Source organism: Eucyclogobius newberryi, unplaced genomic scaffold, assembly GCF_026437365.1.
Source record: "Eucyclogobius newberryi isolate DKJ021-1_F unplaced genomic scaffold, fEucNew1.0.hap1 SCAF_2, whole genome shotgun sequence".
Lineage (NCBI taxonomy): Eukaryota > Metazoa > Chordata > Actinopteri > Gobiiformes > Gobiidae > Eucyclogobius > Eucyclogobius newberryi.
This window is the reverse complement of record NW_027315834.1, coordinates 6,459,605-6,483,852: the sequence shown is the minus strand read 5'-3', so window position 1 is coordinate 6,483,852 and position 24,248 is coordinate 6,459,605. Positions and strand designations below refer to the sequence as shown.

Here is a 24,248-nt window from a genome sequence, read left to right as displayed (position 1 = left end):
AATAAATAAAAAACTCCCATAGACAAATAAATAAATACATAAATACCATTGCATGTGATCCCGACAGTAATTGTACATGAATATGTGTCACGACAGCACATAGATTGCACATGAATTTCACAGTAATTGCACATGAATTGCACATGAATTCCAACAGCAATTGCACATATGACAGAATTGCACATGGTTAGGTCAGTATTGCGAGTGTTCAGGACTAACAGTGTTTGTTATAAAGTCTGACAGCAGCAGGAAGGAAAGACCTGTGAAACCCTTCCTTCACACATCGAGGGTGGATCAGTCTCTCACTGAAGCTGCTCTCCAGAGCGGACAGAGTGTCCTGCAGGGGGCGACACTCATGGTCAAGCATAGATGTGAATCTAGCCAGGACCCTTCTGTCCCCCACCTCCTGCACCGAGTCCAGAGCACAGCCCAGGACGGAGCTGGACTTCTTGATGACTCTGTCCAGCCTCTTCCTCTCCCTCTCTGTGATGCTGCTGCTCCAGCAGGCCACACCGTACAGGAGGGCTGATGCCACCACAGATGGCATCAACCCTACATGATAATCCTGTCATCAAGAAGCTGGTGAAGATCACTTTAAAAATATCAGATATTCTCATTTGCCCAGCAGCAGATGCGTTTTGAATAAGCAAGAAAGAGTAGTTAAGGCAGCAGCACATATGCTCCATGTGCAGCCGGCTGCAGCATCATGCGTTTGAATCCCGGCTTTGACAATTTCCTGCATGTCCTCCCTTCTCTCTCATCCCTATATTTCACACTAAGCTGTTCTGTGTATTAAAGCCTTCGGCCGAAAAAAGAAATAAAAAATACAAATAGAACAATATTCTCATTGTTTTACCTGCTCCATGATCATTTTTTTATCCACATCTGCTTAACCTGTGATAGAAAAACACTCCAGGTCAATGCAATTTTCAACATTTATATTTGATTATTCATTACTGATATTTAGCATTGATGACATTGCTACAGCATAGTTAACGTACATCTCCCAATCATGCTTGTGGGTTGTTTATTTAAAGCAGGAAAATTATATTATTGAATATTTGGGAAAATTACTCACTAACTCAAGCGTCAGAGAGGCAGAGTTTAGTGAATATCATCATTTGTTCCAAGTCTGGATTATTTCTTATCGGTGCGGTCCTTCTACCGGATAAAGAAATGCGTTGGTGGAGCGTAATCCTTCATTGGTTGCTGTGCTGCGTCGGCCGTCAGACTTTTCTGTGCCCTGACCGCCAGAGGCTTAAAACGCAGGATTTGTGCCACAAAAACGCTGGACACCCATTCACATAGACTTTGAATGTAAACCGGACACTTTGACGCTGCGGTTTGAACAGGCCTGTATACAGTGACTGCTGTAAGGATGAACGCCTGCTGCTCTGGAGGAAGCACCTGATTGGTTGACATTCCGCAAATTTAACAGATAGTTCAGATTTTTCTACTCTGGTGTCCGATGCGGCTGCTGCAGATGCCAGAATGCTCAAGACGCACCGCGGTCTGAACGTACCATCATAATTAACACAAACTGACTAAGTCATTTGGCTTCATTGAAATAAAACTAGATTAAACCGGGAGAACATGTGACTGGAGATAAATGTTATTTGTTGAGTGAACTTTTTTAACACATTCATTTCTATTTGGCTGAATAAGTTCACTGTACTCTTCGGATTTACAATCTATAAACAATATATTAAGTTATAATATAGTATATTAGAGTAGATTTCCTTACCAAACTTTAGGGACAAAATATACTGCTCCTGTCACTTATACTACCCTTTAAGCCAAAACTGTAATCTTTGAAAAGGTTCATGGTGTTTTGTACATGTTCAGTATTTAAAATGGTTACTTTTAAATGTTTTCCTAAAATATTAAGCTAATCTAAATCCAAACATGAAAGTATTCAAAACTAGTTCAAACCCCTAAATCATGCACTTGTCTTTATATAACAAGTCTCCTACAGGGAGCCATTTGAGGACATTTCCCAGGACATCCCAAGCAGGGGTTGTCGCTATGGCAACGCACCAGGGACTATGTCAGTGGTTACTAGCATGTTTATATTTACACATTTTTCTGAAAACCACAAGGAGGCAGCGAGAGAGAGAGAGCTTTGATGGATAAATCCTCTAAATGCTTCATGTTTGTGTCCAGAAACAGGACAAATAATCCAAGGCTGTTGTGACCACATTAAAGCAGCAAGTGAAAGAGTGTGTGCAGCTGTGGGGGGGCTCTCAGGGGCCGCACACGCCTGGAACACTCTCAAACTAATGTGCACATCAACAGATCTGTGTGTGTCGAATGCATTGGTCAACATTTCATCCAAATGCATGAAGTAAAATGCGTTGTATCTATAATATGCCAATGTTGATTTATTATTGATTAGACTAGTTTTGTTTGTTGAATGTAGTAGTAAACTCTGTTCTGCTCTGTATATTGTTGTTCTTCTGTATCTACCTTTGTATCTACCTGCGTTGCACCAATGAAATTTCCCCATGTGGGACAATAAAGGAATATCTTATCTTATCTTATTTTAAGTAGTTGTTCTAGGGTCTGACCGCTCTGGGTCTAATTGTAAAACTTTATTGTTTTTTAATATAAAAAAAAATACATCTTTACTTGATAATAAATCTTGAGTTATGGAGCACTTTTTTAAACTACTGCACACTCAGCATCTTAACAATAGAAATAGCATAAGCAGAGTATATACCAGATCTATTCAACTTAAGGCCAGCAGGCCAGATCAGGCCCTCAAATGATCTGAACTGACCCACTGGATTAGTTTGGTCCTTGTTTAGTTCTGCTTTAAACCTGGTTTGTTTCTGGTCTAGTCCTTGTTTTATTCTGCTTTAAACCTAGTTTGTTTCTGGGCTAGTCCTTGTTTTATTCTGCTTTAAACCTGGTTTGTTTCTGGTCTAGTCCTTGTTTTATTCTGCTTTAAACCTGGTTTGTTTCTGGGCTAGTCCTTGTTTTATTCTGCTTTAAACCTAGTTTGTTTCTGGGCTAGTCCTTGTTTTATTCTGCTTTAAACCTGGTTTGTTTCTGGGCTAGTCCTTGTTTTATTCTGCTTTAAACCTGGTTTGTTTCTGGTCTAGTCCTTGTTTTATTCTGCTTTAAACCTGGTTTGTTTCTGGGCTAGTCCTTGTTTTATTCTGCTTTAAACCTAGTTTGTTTCTGGTCTAGTCCTTGTTTTATTCTGCTTTAAACCTAGTTTGTTTCTGGGCTAGTCCTTGTTTTATTCTGCTTTAAACCTGGTTTGTTTCTGGTCTAGTCCTTGTTTTATTCTGCTTTAAACCTGGTTTGTTTCTGGGCTAGTCCTTGTTTTATTCTGCTTTAAACCTGGTTTGTTTCTGGTCTAGTCCTTGTTTTATTCTGCTTTAAACCTGGTTTGTTTCTGGGCTAGTCCTTGTTTTATTCTGCTTTAAACCTGGTTTGTTTCTGGGCTAGTCCTTGTTTTATTCTGCTTTAAACCTGGTTTGTTTCTGGGCTAGTCCTTGTTTTATTCTGCTTTAAACCTGGTTTGTTTCTGGTTTAGACATGGCTTGATTCTGCTTTTTTTTGTTCATGGTTAGTCAATTATTATTAATAATTTGTTAATGATAATATCTATATATATTATTATAAACATTTATAAACACCTGTGTTGTAAGTGTTGCCTTCTTTTTACTACTAAAAAGACAACTAAACTCTGTCCCATGAAATGTGGTTGTGAATATTGTCCTTGTGAAGAACATATTATGATGTTAGAAAAGGCTGAGTGCCTATTAGACACTAATCTGTTAATAATTTTGCAAATTTAAACTAGTTCTACCTTTACAGGTCTAATGTAACTGCTGATTGAACCTTGTGTTGAGGCTTATTGGTTTGGACACAGATGATTATATTTTCAATAAGTTTAGTCATAGTTTGGAGCTGTTTACAGTTTCTAGCTTTACAGTGCTAACCTGGCTCACTCCAGATTGAGCTGTATCTCACTCTTTGCCAAAAGCCATCAGGACTTTAAAAAAGATACTTCACACTGATTGGTTGAAGCATCACCACAGCAGGAAAAAAGCAGACAAATCTACAATGTGTTAAATCCAGTGATCAGAAAAGATCCTCTTTCTCATCCACAAATGTACAAAGCGCCATTGTGTTAATGTACTTGAAAAACAAAAATAATCCGTATTTCCCCTAAAATAAGCTGAAGGTGTTGGTTCAGGTTGTTTTGACTTCTTTGATAAATATTGCAAGTTCATCTTTCTGGCACGGGAAGGGAAATATCTCTAAAACATCTGTACCCCTGATGAGACTAACCCTGTGTACCTTGGCTGTGTTCTGCAGGAGCGAGTGGAGTACCTTTTCCTCATCATCTTCACTGTGGAGGCGTTTCTGAAAGTCATAGCCTACGGCCTACTCTTCCACCCAAACGCCTACCTGAGGAATGGCTGGAACTTGCTGGACTTCATCATCGTCGTCGTGGGGTCAGTCACTTGTATTTTATATATTTGTTTAGATTTATGATTTTGGAGTCTGTAGTGATTTGTGCCCCTGAAGTGTCAGTAGTTTGCAATATGAGCTTTGCTGGCATGATGTGTGTCAGTCACTACTTTCACATGCACACAAGGAAAACTGGATAGTCCAATTTAAACCGAATATCCAAAATCCAGGAACTGGATTGAGGTGTTTTGGTTCGAATCTCAAAGAATCCCAATAACACATGCGTAGAAGTGCATGTGTCGTGGTGTTCCTGGTGCAGTGTTCTCGCTGAGGGGTTTTAGCATGGCGGCCCGCCATGCTTAACAGATACCGGCATGTATTAAGATCACGGCACGTAGGCGTCGTCCCACCGCCATCCTTCAACCTCAGCCCAGCGAGAACACTGGTGCATGTAACAGTGCATCCCACTAGGAGCAGATGAGGAGAGGCTTCAACAGGTAACAAGCCGACAGGAAAATATTAAATCAGCAGATATGACAAACTATACTCCCTCCAACTCGGACTAACACGTGTGGTTTTGTTTTTGTCTTCTACATTAAAGTGAAAGTAAAAACACTCTGAAGGAGCTTCAGTGTCTGAAGGAGCTTCAGTGTGTCTTGTGCAGAACTATGTAATGTAGGCAATAAAGCTCCTCCTGCTGCACCCTTGTGAGAATACACTGTCAAAGAACTGACCCAAAACAAGACAGTGTAATCACACACAAAAAATTTAACTTTGCCCAATATTTTAAAAAGTGGCCAGGGTTTACATATACATTTTCAACCATCACAAGGACTTACAAAGATGTTTAAAAAAGTGCATAGCTGTCCTTTAATATGTTGAAAATCAAATGCTTAACGTATATCAGATGTTGCTTATCTAAGTTTGTCAAAAGTGTGGTTTTATGTTTTTATTAGCAGTTCTAATGCAACATTACTAACAGCCCCCGCTTGCACATAATCAGCTCTTTGACCTGCTGTGAACTGGGACAAAAGTGGCCTGACAAGTCTATGTCTCTGTGCATGTAAATGTAGTTAGTGATCCGGGTTAGTGATGTTATAGATCTATGTTAAGGTAACAAGCTAGCAATGTCTTTCTTTATTCATTTCCATATCAGTTGAAATTGAACGTAATTGTTGTTTTGTTTACCAGTTAGGTTTATCACTATCAAAAAAGATTGCACATTTGATTGTATTTCTCATACTGACAACTCAGAGCTTCTGCTCATTCCACATAAAACGGATTTGCGTTTGTTGACGCTGTTAGAAATCTGACTAAGCTGAAGTTTATAAAACTACAGTAGGGATCCTTTTTACAGTATTTTCCCAGTTTCTGAGGTGCTGCCAAAAGTCATTCTAAAGTTGGATGTGACTGTGAACTCCACACAATGTACGGTATTTGGCTGAATCTGATTAGCTTTTCAAATTCAGATAACAAAAGCTGGGCTCTGTTTTTCTTTATCGGCTAAACCCTTTGCGCCTGTGTGCTGGAGGAGAGAGGATACTGTAGGCTATAGTCGTTCAATCGATTCATCAATCAATATTTGTATTAAGCTTAAAAGACTTCAAGCCCAATTTTCCTTTGATTTCAGCCAGTCACTCTCAATCATCTCTAGTTGCTTTAGTCTCATAGTGTGGAGTAGTTTCAATTGGACTCGAATCGCAAAGTGACCGACAGTCACTCAAACAAAAAAAAGACTTACACATTTCTCAAGCCCCTCCCCTGAGAATTACCATGGAGCTTTTGTCTCTCAGCAAACATGACTCCTGTTGTAATGTTAATGGCAGCCCTGGTATAGATGTACATACTTGTACTTGGGTTCTCTTCGTGTCAGCGTAGGTTTCCTCTGGGTACTCCGGTTTCCCCAACCACTGATAAACATGTACAATACTCCCCTCAGTGGGACTTAATAACATCAGTCAGAGCTCCAACCTAGTTCAAAGCATCTCTCCTGTTAAGGTTAATGTATATTGCGCACTGTCCTTGTCTCAAATAAATAAACAAATTAACTAACTAACTAGTCCTGTATATAGACTTACCTATAAATATTGTAAAGAAATGGTGAAAATCTGAATTTGTGTCAACAGCTTGCATTAAATAAATCAGAATGAGCCACTCCGAGAGAGAGGGGAGTAAGAGTAAAAGAGGGATGAGAAATGGCATCCTCCTGTGCCATCTCTCATGTAGAGTACGTGTTATGTCTCGGGCCAAACAGAGCTGACAGCCACATTAAGTGCTCTAATTGACCATGCTCATGTGTGTAAACAGCAGACACATGCAGCTCTGCTCCGGACCACAGGCTAAGTCTGGCTGACACACTGCAGACAGCTCAGACCAGGGCTGGTGGTCCTCTTTGGTCTTCTTTGGTCCTCTGTGGTCTGCTGTGGTCCTCTGTGGTCTGCTATGATCTATTGTGGTCCTCTGTGGTCTGCTGTGGTCCTCTGTGGTCTGCTGTTGTCCTCTGTGGTCTCCTGTGGTCCTCTGTAGTCTGCTGTGGTCCTCTGTGGTCTGCTGTTGTCCTCTGTGGTCTCCTGATGTCCTCTGTAGTCTGCTGTGGTCTGCTGTGGTCTGCTGTTGTCCTCTGTGGTCCTCTGTAGTCTGCTGTGGTCTGCTGTGGTCCTCTGTTGTCCTCTGTGGTCTCCTGTGGTCCTCTGTAGTCTGCTGTGGTCCTCTGTGGTCTCCTGTGGTCCTCTGTAGTCTGCTGTGGTCTTTCGTCATTCTCTGTGGTCTGCTGCCGTCCTCTGGGATCTTCTGTGGTCTGCTGTTGTCCTCTTTGGTCTCCTGTGGTCCTCTGTGTTCTGCTGTGATCCTCTGTGTTCTGCTGTGGTCTGCTGTGGTCCTCTGTGGTCTGCTGTTGTCCTCTGTGGTCTGCTGTGGTCCTATGTGGTCTCCTATGGTCCTCTGTGGTCTGCTGTGGTCCTCTGTGGTCTGCTGTGGTCCTCTGTGGTCTCCTGTGGTCCTATGTGGTCTGCTGTGGTCCTCTGTGGTCCTCTGGTCTCCTGTGGTCCTATGTGGTCTGCTGTGGTCCTCTGTGGTCCTCTGGTCTCCTGTGGTCCTATGTGGTCTGCTGTGGTCCTCTGGTCTCCTGTGGTCCTCTGTGGTCTGCTGTGGTCCTCTATGGTCTCCTGTGGTCCTATGTGGTCTGCTATGGTCCTCTGTGGTCTCCTGTGGTCCTCTGTGGTCTGCTGTGGTCCTCTGTGGTCTGCTATGGTCCTCTGTGGTCTCCTGTGGTCCTATGTGGTCTGCTGTGGTCGTCTGTGGTCCTCTGTGGCATAATTGTCCGGTCTAAACACACACACTCTCACACCTCACGTCTGGCATCATGGTGTCTGTCACAGCCTCCAGCGTAAACATAACCTCTGCTGGCCCAGTGCACTTGTCCAGGCGCTCAGTCTGAAGCTGCTGCTGCTGCTGGTGGTGTGTGACGGTTAGAACAGGAAGTGCATGGTTAAATGTAGTAAATATACAGTTAAATATACAGTTATTTGCAGGATAGGGGATAGGATTAGTACAATACAGTTGTGGTTATCTTTAAACTTCTTGATTTGATAGTGTGATGCACTACTTTCACATGTTTTTTCCATCTTTTTTTTATTAGGCCCGAGCCCCAGCATACTTACTCCTGCTATGACAGAAGTAGTCAACAATGAGTGAATGGGCGTAGCCCATTCACTTATTGTTAACAACAGCAGCGTGAAGCGCTGCATTCCTCCAAAAACCCTCCTGGCATCGTCCCGTACGCGAGAATCCATGCCGCAGGCATGGGCCATGCTTGTATCTGCTCAAATCAATGGAAGTCTATGGGGAGTGGGCGGGGCATCCCGACGGAATAGGGAGTGACGAGCGCGTAAGCGCTCGTAATGATGAGTCCACCCCATGGCGGCATGGGGAAGGCTTAGAGCTTTCAAACGATGTATAATTTGTTGTTATAGTGGAAACGGCTATATTGTTTTTGCTAAAAATATTATTATTAGGCCCGAGCCCCAGCAGGGCGGAGGGCCTATTGCTCCCGCAACGCAGCCGAAGGCAGCGTTGCAACTGTCTGACCAAACAGTGCCCCGTCGCCCCTGGCAAGTACAGTGAACTAGCCCATGCCGAAGGCATGGATCATGCATACTTACTCCTGCTATGACAGAAATAGTCAACAATTTGTGAATGGGCGTAGCCCATTCACAAATTGTTGACAACAGCAGCGCGAAGCGCTGCATTCCTCCAAAAACCCTCCTGGCATCGTCCTGTATGCGAGAATCCATGCCGCAGGCATGGGCCATGCTTGTATCTGCTCAAATCAATGGAAGTCTATGGGGAGTGGGCGGGGCATCCCGACGGAATGGGGAGTGACGAGCGCGTAAGCGCTCGTAATGATGATTCCACCCCATGGCGGCATGGGGAAGGCTTAGAGCTTTCAAACGATGTATAATTTGTTGTTATAGTGGAAACGGCTATATTGTTTTTGCTAAAAATATTATTTTTAGGCCCGAGCCCCAGCAGGGGGAGGGCCTATTGCTCCCGCAACGCTGCCGAAGGCAGCGTTGCAACTGTCTGACCAAACATGCGGGCGCAGCCCGCATGTTTGGTACCCCGTCGCCCCTGGCAAGTACAGTGAACTAGCCCATGCCGAAGGCATGGATCATGCATACTTACTCCTGCTATGACAGAAATAGTCAACAATTAGTGAATGGGCGTAGCCCATTCACTAATTGTTGACAACAGCAGCGCGAAGCGCTGCATTCCTCCAAAAACCCTCCTGGCATCGTCCCGTACGCGAGAATCCATGCCGCAGGCATGGGCCATGCTTGTATCTGCTCAAATCAATGGAAGTCTATGGGGAGTGGGCGGGGCATCCCGACGGAATAGGGAGTGACGAGCGCGTAAGCGCTCGTAATGATGATTCCACCCCATGGCGGCATCGGGAAGGCTTAGAGCTTTCAAACGATGTATCATTTGTTGTTATAGTAAAAACGGCTATATTGTTTTTGCTAAAAATATTATTATTAGGCCCGAGCCCCAGCAGGGGGAGGGCCTATTGCTCCCGCAACGCTGCCGAAGGCAGCATTGCAACTGTCTGACCAAACATGCGGGCGCAGCCCGCATGTTTGGTACCCCGTCGCCCCTGGCAAGTACAGTGAACTAGCCCATGCCGAAGGCATGGATCATGCATACTTACTCCTGCTATGACAGAAATAGTCAACAATTAGTGAATGGGCGTAGCCCATTCACTAATTGTTGACAACAGCAGCGCGAAGCGCTGCATTCCTCCAAAAACCCTCCTGGCATCGTCCCGTACGCGAGAATCCATGCCGCAGGCATGGGCCATGCTTGTATCTGCTCAAATCAATGGAAGTCTATGGGGAGTGGGCAGGGCATCCCGACGGAATAGGGAGTGACGAGCGCGTAAGCGCTCGTAATGATGATTCCACCCCATGGCGGCATCGGGAAGGCTTAGAGCTTTCAAACGATGTATCATTTGTTGTTATAGTAAAAACGGCTATATTGTTTTTGCTAAAAATATTATTATTATTATTATTATTATTATTATTATTAGGCCCGAGCCCCAGCAGGGGGAGGGCCTATTGCTCCCGCAACGCTGCCGAAGGCAGCGTTGCAACTGTCTGACCAAACATGCGGGCGCAGCCCGCATGTTTGGTACCCCGTCGCCCCTGGCAAGTACAGTGAACTAGCCCATGCCGAAGGCATGGATCATGCATACTTACTCCTGCTATGACAGAAATAGTCAACAATTAGTGAATGGGCGTAGCCCATTCACTAATTGTTGACAACAGCAGCGCGAAGCGCTGCATTCCTCCAAAAACCCTCCTGGCATCGTCCCGTACGCGAGAATCCATGCCGCAGGCATGGGCCATGCTTGTATCTGCTCAAATCAATGGAAGTCTATGGGGAGTGGGCGGGGCATCCCGACGGAATAGGGAGTGACGAGCGCGTAAGCGCTCGTAATGATGATTCCACCCCATGGCGGCATCGGGAAGGCTTAGAGCTTTCAAACGATGTATCATTTGTTGTTATAGTAAAAACGGCTATATTGTTTTTGCTAAAAATATTATTATTATTATTATTATTATTTTTCTTGTTCTTCTTCAGCGCTTTGATCTCTAATTTGACCCCCTGAACATGCTCAAAAACTCACCAAACTTTGCCCAAAATTCAGAATCGGCGAAAAATTTTATTTTTTCTGGGCCATTTTTTTTTCCGTTAAAAAATGGCGCGACAGCGCCACCGACAAAAGTCAAAATACATTGCGCCTATGGGAGACGCCCCGAGGTCAACTTTGGCGTAAAGCTACGAAATTCGGGACACGCATTCCTCTCGTGAGGATAAACAAAAAAAATCATTGTGGCCACGCCCCCAAACTTACCCTATGGCCGCCATCTTCCTTTGAAATTGAAAACAAGCTGAGTTAGCCATTTTGTTTACGTCAAACTTTGACGAACTCCTCCTAGGGCGTTTTGCCCACCGACTTCAAAATCGGCGTACGTCCTCTGGACAAGTGGGGCATCTAAAGTTATTCAATTTTTTGAGATACCTTTTACGGTCTGTGTGCGGCGCAGCCGCAAAGTTGGACAACTTATTTTGGAATATTGCAGGTCTAAAAATTGCTCCCATTTGATCAAAACCAGTCCGATTAGGACCAAATTTGAATCAGTTGTTAAACTTTCTAGTTTGGACCAGTTTAGGCTGACAAAATTGAAATGGCAGTGATAGCGCCCCCTACAGAGTGACCTTTGAATTAACATTGAAGGTCAAAAATTAGTTTTACCAAAATTGTCTAAACTTTACCCAAAATTCTATTTTGCCGTCCCGATCACAAAAGCCAATCACAAAAATGCCTAAATTTTTACGCCGTAGTCGTAGCGATGACAGAAACCTCCCATGTTATCCCTATGGGAAAACCACAAAATCTCTCAAATTACCACATTTTTATGTTTTACACTTTAACGAAGTCCTCCTAGTGCGTTTTGCCCACCAACCTCAAAATTGGTGTACGTCCTCTAGACAAGTGGTGTATCTAAAGTTATCCAAATTTTAAGGATAACTTTTACGGTCTTTGTGCGACGGAGCCGCAAACGTTTCCCAGAATTCTGACTATTTGGCCTTCAGAGTGGCCTATAAACAATAGAGTTTTTCCAAATGACATGATATTTTGAACGAAATTCTAATCTGCCATCCTGATCATACAAGTATGAGAGCCAAAGTCATATTTTGTACGGCGTAACCGTAGCGTTGACAGAAACATCCCATGTTATCCTTATGGGAAAATCGTAGAATCGCTCAAATCACCACATTTTTACGCTTCACACTTTAACAAACTCCTCCTAGGGCGATTGTCCGATCAAGTTTATATTTGGAGAATATCATCTACACAAGCGGGGCATCAAAACTTACCCATATTTTGATTCTAAGTGCTACGGTCTCTGTGTGGCGGACCCGCAAATATATGTCAGAAATGGGAAAACAGCGAAATCTCTAAAATCACCACATTTTTACGCTTCACACTTTAACGAACTCCTCCTAGGCCGATTGCCCGATCAAGCTCATATTTGGGGAAAATCATCTACACAAACGGGGCATCAAAAGTTATCCATATTTTGATTTTAAGTGGTACGGTCTCTGTGCCGTGGAGCTGCAAATATACTGTCACAAATGGGAAAAACGCCAAATCCTTGAAATGTTCACATTTATGCTTCACACTTTAACAAACTCCTCCGTGGGCAATAGCTCGATCAAGCTTTACTTTGGGAAAAATCATCTACACAAGCGCGGCATCAAAAGTTATCCATATTTTTATTCCAAGTGCTACGGTCTCTGTGCGGCGGCGCAGCAAATTTGACTGACACTTGTGTTCATTTGCACTGGATTGGCCATGTCCAATGTGTCGCCGTCTGTCAAGTTCTTTTTTAATTCAACACAATAAGGGCGCCATCTTTATCAAGTCGAAAGCGCAGAGTCGGAAGGCCGGCGGCCCGCGAGGGCCGTTGGATGCCGCTTGCGGCTTTAATTATTTTTATTTTTCTTGTTCTTCTGCTTTTTGAGCTCTAATTTGACCCCCTGAACATGCTCAAAAACTCACCAAACTTTGCCCAAAATTCAGAATCGGCGAAAAATTTGATTTTTTCTGGGCCATTTTTTTTTTCGTTAAAAAATGGCGCGACAGCGCCACCGACAAAAGTCAAAATACATTGCGCCTATGGGAGACGCCCCGAGGTCAACTTTGGCGTAAAGCTACGAAATTCGGGACACGCATTCCTCTCGTGAGGACAAAAAAAAAATATTATTGTGGCCACGCCCCCAGACTTACCCTATGGCCGCCATCTTCCTTTGAAAATGAAAACAAGCTGAGTTAGCCATTTTGTTTACGTCAAACTTTGACGAACTCCTCCTAGGGCGTTTTGCCCACCGACTTCAAAATCGGCGTACGTCCTCTGGACAAGTGGGACATCTAAAGTTATCCAATTTTTTGAGATACCTTTTACGGTCTGTGTGCGGCGCAGCCGCAAAGTTGGACAACTTATTTTGGAATATTGCAGATCTAAAAATTGTTCCCATTTGATCAAAACCAGTCCGATTAGGACCAAATTTGAATCAGTTGTTAAACTTTCTAGTTTGGACCAGTTTAGGCTGACAAAATTGAAATGGGCGCGATAGCGCCCCCTACAGAGTGACCTTTAAATTAACATTGAAGGTCAAAAATTAGTTTTACCAAAATTGTCTAAACTTTACCCAAAATTCTACTTTGCCGTCCCAATCACAAAAGCCAATCACAAAAATGCCTAATTTTTTACGGCGTAGTCGTAGCGATGACAGAAACCTCCCATGTTATCCCTATGGGAAAACCACAAAATCTCTCAAATTACCACATTTTTATGTTTTACACTTTAACGAAGTCCTCCTAGTGCGTTTTGCCCACCAACCTCAAAATTGGTGTACGTCCTCTAGACAAGTGGGGCATCTAAAGTTATCCAAATTTTAAGGATAACTTTTACGGTCTCTGTGCGACGGAGCCGCAAACGTTTCCCAGAATTCTGACTATTTGGCCTTCAGAGTGGTCTATAAACAATAGAGTTTTTCCAAATGACATGATATTTTGAACAAAATTCTAATTTGCCATCCTGATCATAAAAGTATGAGAGCCAAAGTCATATTTTGTACGGCGTAACCGTAGCGTTGACAGAAACATCCCATGTTATCCTTATGGGAAAATCGTAGAATCGCTCAAATCACCACATTTTTACGCTTCACACTTTAATGAACTCCTCCTAGGGCGATTGTCCGATCAAGTTCATATTTGGAGAATATCATCTACACAAGCGGGGCATCAAAACTTATCCATATTTTGATTCTAAGTGCTACGGTCTCTGTGTGGCGGACCCGCAAATATATGTCAGAAATGGGAAAACAGCGAAATCTCTAAAATGACCACATTTTTACGCTTCACACTTTAACGAACTCCTCCTAGGGCGATTGCCCGATCAAGCTCATATTTGGGGAAAATCATCTACACAAACGGGGCATCAAAAGTTAGTCATATTTTGATTTTAAGTGGTACGGTCTCTGTGCCGTGGAGATGCAAATATACTGTCACAAATGGGAAAAACGCCAAATCCTTGAAATGTTCACATTTACGCTTCACACATTAACAAACTCCTCCGTGGGCAATAGCTCGATCAAGCTTTACTTTGGGAAATATCATCTACACAAGCGCGGCATCAAAAGTTATCCATATTTTTATTCCAAGTGCTAAGGTCTCTGTGCGGCGGCGCAGCAAATTTGACTGACACTTGTGTTGATTTGCACTGGATTGGCCATGTCCAATGTGTCCCCGTCTGTCAAGTTCTTTTTTAATTCAACACACAATAAGGGCGCCATCTTTATCAAGTCGAAAGCGCAGAGTCGGAAGGCTGGCGGCCCGCGAGGGCCGTTGGATGCCGCTTGCGGCTTTAATTAGGCCCGAGCCCCAGCAGGGCGGAGGGCCTATTGCTCCCGCAACGCTGCCGAAGGCAGCGTTGCAACTGTCTTACCAAACATGCGGGCGCAGCCCGCATGTTTGGTGCCCCGTCGCCCCTGGCAAGTACAGTGAACTAGCCCATGCCGAAGGCATGGATCATGCATACTTACTCCTGCTATGACAGAAATAGTCAACAATTAGTGAATGGGCGTAGCCCATTCACTAATTGTTGACAACAGCAGCGCGAAGCGCTGCATTCCTTCAAAAACCCTCCTGGCATCGTCCTGTACGCGAGAATCCATGCCGCAGGCATGGGCCATGCTTGTATCTGCTCAAATCAATGGAAGTCTATGGGGAGTGGGCGGGGCATCCCGACGGAATAGGGAGTGACGAGCGCGTAAGCGCTCGTAATGATGATTCCACCCCATGGCGGCATCGGGAAGGCTTAGAGCTTTCAAACGATGTATAATTTATTGTTATAGTGGAAACGGCTATATTGTTTTTGCTAAAAATATTATTATTATTATTTTTCTTGTTCTTCTTCAGCGCTTTGATCTCTAATTTGACCCCCTGAACATGCTCAAAAACTCACCAAACTTTGCCCAAAATTCAGAATCGGCGAAAAATTTTATTTTTTCTGGGCCATTTTTTTTTTCGTTAAAAAATGGCGCGACAGCGCCACCGACAAAAGTCAAAATACATTGCGCCTATGGGAGACGCCCCGAGGTCAACTTTGGCGTAAAGCTACGAAATTCGGGACACGCATTCCTCTCGTGAGGACGAACAAAAAAAATCATTGTGGCCACGCCCCCAGACTTACCCTATGGCCGCCATCTTCCTTTGAAAATGAAAATACGCTGTGTTAGTCATTTTGTTCACGTCAAACTTTGACGAACTCCTCCTAGGGCGTTTTGCCCACCGACTTCAAAATCGGCGGACGTCCTCTGGACAAGTGGGGCATCTAAAGTTATTCAATTTTTTGAGATACCTTTAACGGTCTGTGTGCGGCGCAGCCGCAAAGTTGGACAACTTATTTTGGAATATTGCAGATCTAAAAATTGCTCCCATTTGATCAAAACCAGTCCGATTAGGACCAAATTTGAATCAGTTGTTAAACTTTCTAGTTTGGACCAGTTTAGGCTGACAAAATTGAAATGGCCGCGATAGCGCCCCCTACAGAGTGACCTTTAAATTAACATTGAAGGTCAAAAATTAGTTTTACCAAAATTGTCTAAACTTTACCCAAAATTCTATTTTGCCGTCCCGATCACAAAAGCCAATCACAAAAATGCCTAAATTTTTACGGCGTAGTCGTAGCGATGACAGAAACCTCCCATGTTATCCCTATGGGAAAACCACCAAATCTCTCAAATTACCACATTTTTATGTTTTACACTTCAACGAACTCCTCCTAGTGCGTTTTGCCCACCAACCTCAAAATCGGTGTACGTCCTCTAGACAAGTGGGGCATCTAAAGTTATCCAAATTTTAAGGATAACTTTTACGGTCTCTGTGCGACGGAGCCGTAAACGTTTCCCAGAATTCTGACTATTTGGCCTTCAGAGTGGCCTATAAACAATATAGTTTTTCCAAATGACATGATATTTTGAACGAAATTCTAATTTGCCATCCTGATCATACAAGTATGAGAGCCAAAGTCATATTTTGTACGGCGTAACCGTAGCGATGACAGAAACATCCCATGTTATCCTTATGGAAAAATCGCAGAATCGCTCAAATCACCACATTTTTACGCTTCACACTTTAATGAACTCCTCCTAGGGCGATTGTCCGATCAAGTTCATATTTGGAGAATATCATCTACACAAGCGGGGCATCAAAACTTATCCATATTTTGATTCTAAGTGCTACAGTCTCTGTGTGGCGGACCCGCAAATATATGTCAGAAAACCGCGATATCTCTAAAATGACCACATTTTTATGCTTCACACTTTAATGAACTCCTCCGTGGGCAATAGCTCAATCAAGCTTTACTTTGGGAAATATCATCTACACACGCGGGGCATCAAAAGCTATCCATATTTATATTCCAAGTGCTACGGTCTCTGTGCGGCGGCGCAGCAAATTTGACTGACACTTGTGTTCATTTGCACTGGATTGGCCATGTCGAATGTGTCGCCGTCTGTCAAGTTCTTTTTTAATTCAAGACACAATAAGGGCGCCATCTTTATCAAGTCGAAAGCGCAGAGTCGGAAGGCCGGCGGCCCGCGAGGGCCGTTGGATGCCGCTTGCGGCTTTAATTATTTTTATTTTTCTTGTTCTTCTGCTTTTTGATCTCTAATTTGACCCCCTGAACATGCTCAAAAACTCACCAAACTTTGCCCAAAATTCAGAATCGGCGAAAAATTTGATTTTTTCTGGGCCATTTTTTTTTTCGTTAAAAAATGGCGCGACAGCGCCACCGACAAAAGTCAAAATACATTGCGCCTATGGGAGACGCCCCGAGGTCAACTTTGGCGTAAAGCTACGAAATTCGGGACACGCATTCCTCTCGTGAGGACGAACAAAAAAAATCATTGTGGCCACGCCCCCAGACTTACCCTATGGCCGCCATCTTCCTTTGAAAATGAAAATACGCTGTGTTAGTCATTTTGTTCATGTCAAACTTTGACGAACTCCTCCTAGGGCGTTTTGCCCACCGACTTCAAAATCGGCGTACGTCCTCTGGACAAGTGGGGCATCTAAAGTTATTCAATTTTTTGAGATACCTTTAACGGTCTGTGTGCGGCGCAGCCGCAAAGTTGGACAACTTATTTTGGAATATTGCAGATCTAAAAATTGCTCCCATTTGATCAAAACCAGTCCGATTAGGACCAAATTTGAATCAGTTGTTAAACTTTCTAGTTTGGACCAGTTTAGGCTGACAAAATTGAAATGGCCGCGATAGCGCCCCCTACAGAGTGACCTTTAAATTAACATTGAAGGTCAAAAATTAGTTTTACCAAAATTGTCTAAACTTTACCCAAAATTCTATTTTGCCGTCCCGATCACAAAAGCCAATCACAAAAATGCCTAAATTTTTACGGCGTAGTCGTAGCGATGACAGAAACCTCCCATGTTATCCCTATGGGAAAACCGCAAAATCTCTCAAATTACCACATTTTTATGTTTTACACTTCAACGAACTCCTCCTAGTGCGTTTTGCCCACCAACCTCAAAATCGGTGTACGTCCTCTAGACAAGTGGTGCATCTAAAGTTATCCAAATTTTAAGGATAACTTTTACGGTCTCTGTGCGACGGAGCCGCAAACGTTTCCCAGAATTCTGACTATTTGGCCTTCAGAGTGGCCTATAAACAATAGAGTTTTTCCAAATGACATGACATTTTGCACTAAATTCTAATTTGCCATCCTGATCATACAAGTATGAGAGCCAAAGTCATATTTTGTACGGCGTAACCGTAGCGTTGACAGAAACATCCCATGTTATCCTTATGGGAAAATTGTAGAATCGCTCAAATCACCACATTTTTACGCTTCACACTTTAACAAACTCCTCCTAGGGCGATTGCCCGATCAAGTTCATATTTGGGGGAAATTATCTACACAAGTGGGGCATCAAAAGTTATCCATATTTTGATTTTAAGTGGTACGGTCTCTGTGCCGTGGAGCTGCAAATATACTGTCACAAATGGGGAAACGCCAAATCTTTGAAATGTTCACATTTACGCTTCACACTTTAACAAACTCCTCCGTGGGCAATAGCTCGATCAAGCTTTACTTTGGGAAATATCATCTACACAAGCGCGGCATCAAAAGTTATCCATATTTTTATTCTAAGTGCTACGGTCTCTGTGCGGCGGCGCAGCAAATTCGACTGACACTTGTGTTCATTTGCACTGGATTGGCCATGTCAAATATGTCGCCGTCTGTCAAGTTCTTTTTGAATTCAACACACAATAAGGGCGCCATCTTTATCAAGTCGAAAGCGCAGAGTCGGAAGGCCGGCGGCCCGCGAGGGCCGTTGGATGCCGCTTGCGGCTTTAATTTTTATTATTTTTCTTGTTCTTCTTCAGCGCTTTGAACTCTAATTTGACCCCCTGAACATGCTCAAAAACTCACCAAACTTTACCCAAAATTCAAAATCGTCGAAAAATTTTGTTTTTTCTGGGCCATTTTTTTTTTCGTTAAAAAATGGCGCGACAGCGCCACCGACAAAAGTCAAAATACGTTGCGCCTATGGGAGACGCCCCGAGGTCAACTTTGTCGTAGAGCTACGAAATTCGGAACACGCATTCCTCTCGTGAGGACAAAAAACAAATATTATTGTGGCCACGCCCCCAGAATTACCCTATGCCCGCCATCTTCCTTTGAAAATGAAAACACGCTGTGTTAGCCATTTTGTTCACGTCAAACTTTGACGAACTCCTCCTAGGGCGTTTTGCCCACCGACTTCAAAATCGGCGGACGTCCTCTGGACAAGTGGGGCATCTAAAGTTATCCAATTTTTTGAGATTCCTTTTACGGTCTGTGTGCGGCGCAGCCGCAAAGTTGGACAACTTATTTTGGGATATTGCAGATCTAAAAATTGTTCCCATTTGATCAAAACAAGTCCGATTAGGACCAAATTTGAATCAGTTGTTCAACTTTCTAGTTTGGACCAGTTTATGATGACAAAATTGAAATGGGCGCGATAGCGCCCCCTACAGAGTGACCTTTAAATTAACATTGAAGGTCAAAAATTAGTTTTACCAAAATTTTCTAAACTTTACCCAAAATTCTATTTTGGCGTCGCGATCAAAAAAGCCAATCAGACAAATGCCTTAATTTTTACGGCGTAGTCGTAGCGATGACATAAACCTCCCATGTTATCCCTATGGGAAAACCGCTAAATCTCTCGAATATCCACATTTTTATGTTTTACACTTTAACAAAGTCCTCCTAGTGCGTTTTGCCCACCGACCTCAAAATCGGTGTACGTCCTCTAGACAAGTGGTGCATCTAAAGTTATCCAAATTTTAAGGATAGCTTTTACGGTTTCTGTGCGACGGAGCCGCAAACGTTTCCCAGAATTCTGACTATTTGGCCTTCAGAGTGGCCTATAAACAATAGAGTTTTTCCAAATGACATGATATTTTGAACAAAATTCTAATTTGCCATCCTGATCATAAAAGTATGAGAGCCAAAGTCATATTTTGTACGGCGTAACCGTAGCGATGACAGAAACATCCCATGTTATCCTTATGGGAAAATTGCAGAATCGCTCAAATCACCACATTTTTACGCTTCACACTTTAACAAACTCCTCCTAGGGCGATTGGCCGATCAAACTCATATTTGGGGAAAATCATCTACACAAGCGGGGCATCAAAAGTTATCCATATTTATATTCTAAGTGTTACGGTCTCTGTGCGGCGGAGCAGCAAATTTGACTGACACTTGTGTTCATTTGCACTGGATTGGCCATGTCCAATGTGTCGCCGTCTGTCAAGTTCTTTTTTAATTCAACACACAATAAGGGCGCCATCTTTATCAAGTCGAAAGCGCAGAGTCGGAAGGCCGGCGGCCCGCGAGGGCCGTTGGATGCCGCTTGCGGCTTTAATTTTTCTTTTTCTTCTTCAGCGCTTTGATCTCTAATTTGACCCCCTGAACATGGTCAAAAACTCACCAAACTTTGCCCAAAATTCAGAATCGGCGAAAAATTTTGTTTTTCCTGGGCCATTTTTTTTTTCGTTATAAAATGGCGCGACAGCGCCACCGACAAAAGTCAAAATACATTGCGCCTATGGGAGACGCCCCGAGGTCAACTTTGTCGTAGAACCACGAAATTCGGGACACGCATTCCTCTTGTGAGGACAAAAACAAAATATTATTGTGGCCACGCCCCCAGACTTACCCTATGGCCGCCATCTTCCTTTGAAAATGGAAACACGCTGAGTTAGCCATTTTGTTCACGTCAAACTTTGACGAACTCCTCCTAGGGCGTTTTGCCCACTGACTTCAAAATCGGCGTACGTCCTCTGGACAAGTGGGGCATCTAAAGTTATCCAAATTTTTGGGATACCTTTTACGGTCTGTGTGCGGCGCAGCCGCAAAGTTGGACAACTTATTTTGGGATATTGCAAATCTAAAAATTGCTCCCATTTGATCAAAACCAGTCCCATTAGGACCAAATTTGAATCAGTTGTAAAACTTTCTAGTTTGGATCAGTTTAGGATGACAAAATTGAAATGGGCACGATAGCGCCCCCTACAGAGTGACCTTTAAATTAACATTGAAGGTCAAAAATTAGTTTTACCAAAATTGTCTAAACTTTACCCAAAATTCAATTTTGCCGTCCCGATCAAAAAAGCTAATCAGAAAAATGCCTAAATTTTTACCGCGTAGTCGTAGCGATGACAGGAACCTCCCATGTTATCCTTATGGGAAAATCACCACATTTTTACGCTTCACACTTTAACAAACTCCTCCTAGGGCGATTGTCCGATCAAACTCATATTTGGGGAAAATCATCTACACAAGCAGGGCATTAAAATTTATCCATATTTTGATTCTAAGTGCTACGGTCTCTGTGTGGCGGACCCGCAAATATATGTCACAAATGGGACAACAGCGAAATCTCTAAAATGACCACATTTTTACGCTTCACACTTTAACGAACTCCTCCCAGGGCGATAGCTCGATCAAGTTCATATTTGGGGAAATCATCTACACAAACGGGGCATCAAAAGTTATCCATATTTTGATTTTAAGTGCTACGGTCTCTGTGCCGTGGAGCTGCAAATATACTGTCACAAATGGGAAAAACGCCAAATCCTTGAAATGTTAACATTTATGCTTCACACTTTAACAAACTCCTCCTAGTGCGTTTGGCCCACCGATCTCAAAATCGGTGTACCTCCTCTAGACAAGTGGGGCATCTAAAGTTATTCAAATTTTATGGATAACATTTACGGTCTCTGTGCAGCTGAGCCGCAAACTTTTCGCAGAATTTTGACTATTTGGCCTTCAGAGTGGCCTATAAACAAGAGTTTTTCCAAATGACATGACATTTTGCACACAATTCTCATTTGCCATCCCCAAATTAAAAGTATGGGAGCCAAAGTCATATTTGGTAAAGCGTAGCCGTAGCGATGACAGAAACATCCCATGTTATCCCTATGGGGAAACCGCAAAATCTCTAAAATGACCACATTTTTACACTTCACACTTTAACGAACTCCTCCTAGGGCGATTACCCGATCAAGTTCATATTTGGGGAGAATCATCTACACAAGCGGGGCATCAAAAGTTATCCATATTTTGATTCTAAGTGCTACGGTCTCTGTGCGGTAGAGCCGCAAATATATGTCACAAATGGGAAAAACGCCAAATCCTTGAAATGTTCACATTAATTTTAGAGGTGTGAGTCAGAGAAGGAAAAAATGTGCACTATTAGCGTAGGCCAGTATTTCATTTATAAAGGAAGGACATAAAAGTTTGTTTTGACTCTTAAAAGTGACGTTGGCACTGCACAAAATGCGAAGAAAAAAATGTGGATGTCTAAAAAATTAGATTCAATATTATACTCTGCAGTGCAATATACAGACAATAATTATGTTGAATTCTGTTAAATTATATCCCATCGGCCATGAGAAAACCCATATCGGGCGACAGTGTGATGAATTTGATTTGCACATATGTTGCACTTCAACATGTGCCATGTGTTAGGATACGAGGTTTTATCACAAAGACAGCACCCAGCATGCATCACAAAAGAAGAAGGAGAATATAGATCCTTTCAAATGCTGCTAGAACGTTCAAAATTCCAGAACGGAGGCGGCTGGAGGCAAAATGAAATAGACTATGACACATTTTCAATGATTAACTGATCATATAAAAATGCTTATGGTTTATTTAAAAAAAAGGAATGATTTTTAAGTTCCAGTGTTAAAATGTCAGTTCAATTGCTTTTCCATTCAAAGGGATGGAATAAATAAAAATGTTCTGGCCTCAATATTGTATTTTAGCCAAGCAAAAAAAGCACGATCTGTAGTATGGAGTATATCCCTCGATAAAATGAAAAATGATCAAGCATTTGACCATTAACACTTACAAATCAAGATTGAGCCTTCATCAAAACTGCTAAATGTCAATCATAATCTCCATTCAAACTAACAAATGCATTATTTTGTGATATTCTGAGGTTAATCCCAGTTTCTCCATTGAAATCACATTATGTTCCACTTTTGCCTCCGATTCGGAATTTAGACTGGTTTTACTAACACACTTTTAAGGCTCTATATCGAAAGTGGATTTATGACTTTAGAAAATTGAAACGGATTGAAAAAACTAAGGTGAAAAAAATACAACTCCAGTTATGTTTTGATGAGGGAACAACGATATAACATTCCTGACAGGTGTATACATAATGAATAGTAGCAGCCCTGGACAGTAGCATGCTTCAGTCTTCAGTGTATGTCATGCCCATATATGTCTCTTTCCTGCTGACGGTTCCCTCCTCATCTCTGCACACTCACACACCAGCACTACAGTCACAGCTCACCTCTCTGCTGCTGGAGCTGAGGAACACGGTTTACTGTGCAGTTAGATAACGCCGCACCTCTTCACGACTAAAAGAATAACATTTGTGGACTCTTCTTTTAAACATTTCTTAAATCAGTCAATGTTTATGAATTATGGGTTGCTCTCTCTCTTCCAATGCACCTGTCTCAATCAATGTGCAAAGGACTCATTCGTATAGTAAAATACAAAATATACAATATTGCAATGAGTCGATTCAATTATATGTTTGTAGTTTATCGCTTAAAATTTTACTTGAGAAAATTGATTGGAGATTAGGTTACAAGGTAAGCTAGCTTCTAGCACATATTGGCTGAATCTGAATGTGTACACTATTCCCTACATAGGGCACTATTTAGGGCTTTTTGTAGTGGTGTCTGAATGTCCAACAGGTGAAAAACTATTGCACTCAAAATTTCCTACAATGCACTATGAAAAGTAGTGTACAGCAATGGTCACTAGAACAGTCAATATAGACCACAATGCATTGTGAGAGCTGGATAAACAACAGCAACAGGTCTTTAACTGGACACAACACGACTGAATGAAGCAGAAAATGAACAAAAACAGTTACCGCATACAGTTGCTAACGTTTGCCGCTTACTTTAGGATGAGTCACCATTAAAGGCAAAAAGTTGAATAATCCAGTCCGTTTGTTGTTGACTGTGAGATCCATGACTTGTATGGGGATTATTTGTCCATAATGACGGATTTGACTAATATTTGTTACATACATCTATTTTCATCAAGAGTTTTGCTGACTTTTTTTCACCCGGCCGCTGTATAAGCACCCCAAGGGTCAATCCTGGGACACTGTTCAACCTCTACATGCTGCCGTCAGTTGAGCCGCGAAAATGTGTCCTATCAAAATTATGCAGGCGACACTCAGATCTACGTTTCACTGTCATTAGGGGAATATGGACCAGTGGATTCACTCTGTTACTGCATCCAACAGATCAGTGTGTGGAGGCAAAACAACTGTCTCCAGCTGAACTCAGACAAGACTGAAATGTTTTAGAGTAAGAGACTCTCAAACCTACAAATAAGTGAGAAATCTGAGGGTAATAATGGAATCAGACTTCAAATCAATAACATCAGCAGCTTTTACCATCTAAAAACATTGCTAAAATCAAAAGTATAGTGTCTAAACCAGACTCGGAGAGACTTATCCATGCATTTGTCTCCAGTAGATTAGAATACGAGCTGTAAATCTGCTGCAGTACAACTATACTATAAATGTGAGCGTAGCTGCTGTGTTCTGTTGTTTAACTGGTTTTCTACCACTGTTACTTGACATT

General features: G+C 42.6%; 1 protein-coding gene across 1 annotated transcript in view; it reads left to right on the top strand.

The window, feature by feature from the left end:
* cacna1c (calcium channel, voltage-dependent, L type, alpha 1C subunit) overlaps positions 1-24,248 on the top strand; it is a 305,644-nt gene that overhangs the window by 176,871 nt on the left and 104,525 nt on the right. Inside the window, exon 4 of the mRNA XM_072455203.1 lies at positions 4,333-4,472. Within this exon, the coding sequence (XP_072311304.1) occupies positions 4,333-4,472 (140 nt within the window). The remainder of the gene's footprint in view (positions 1-4,332; positions 4,473-24,248) is intronic.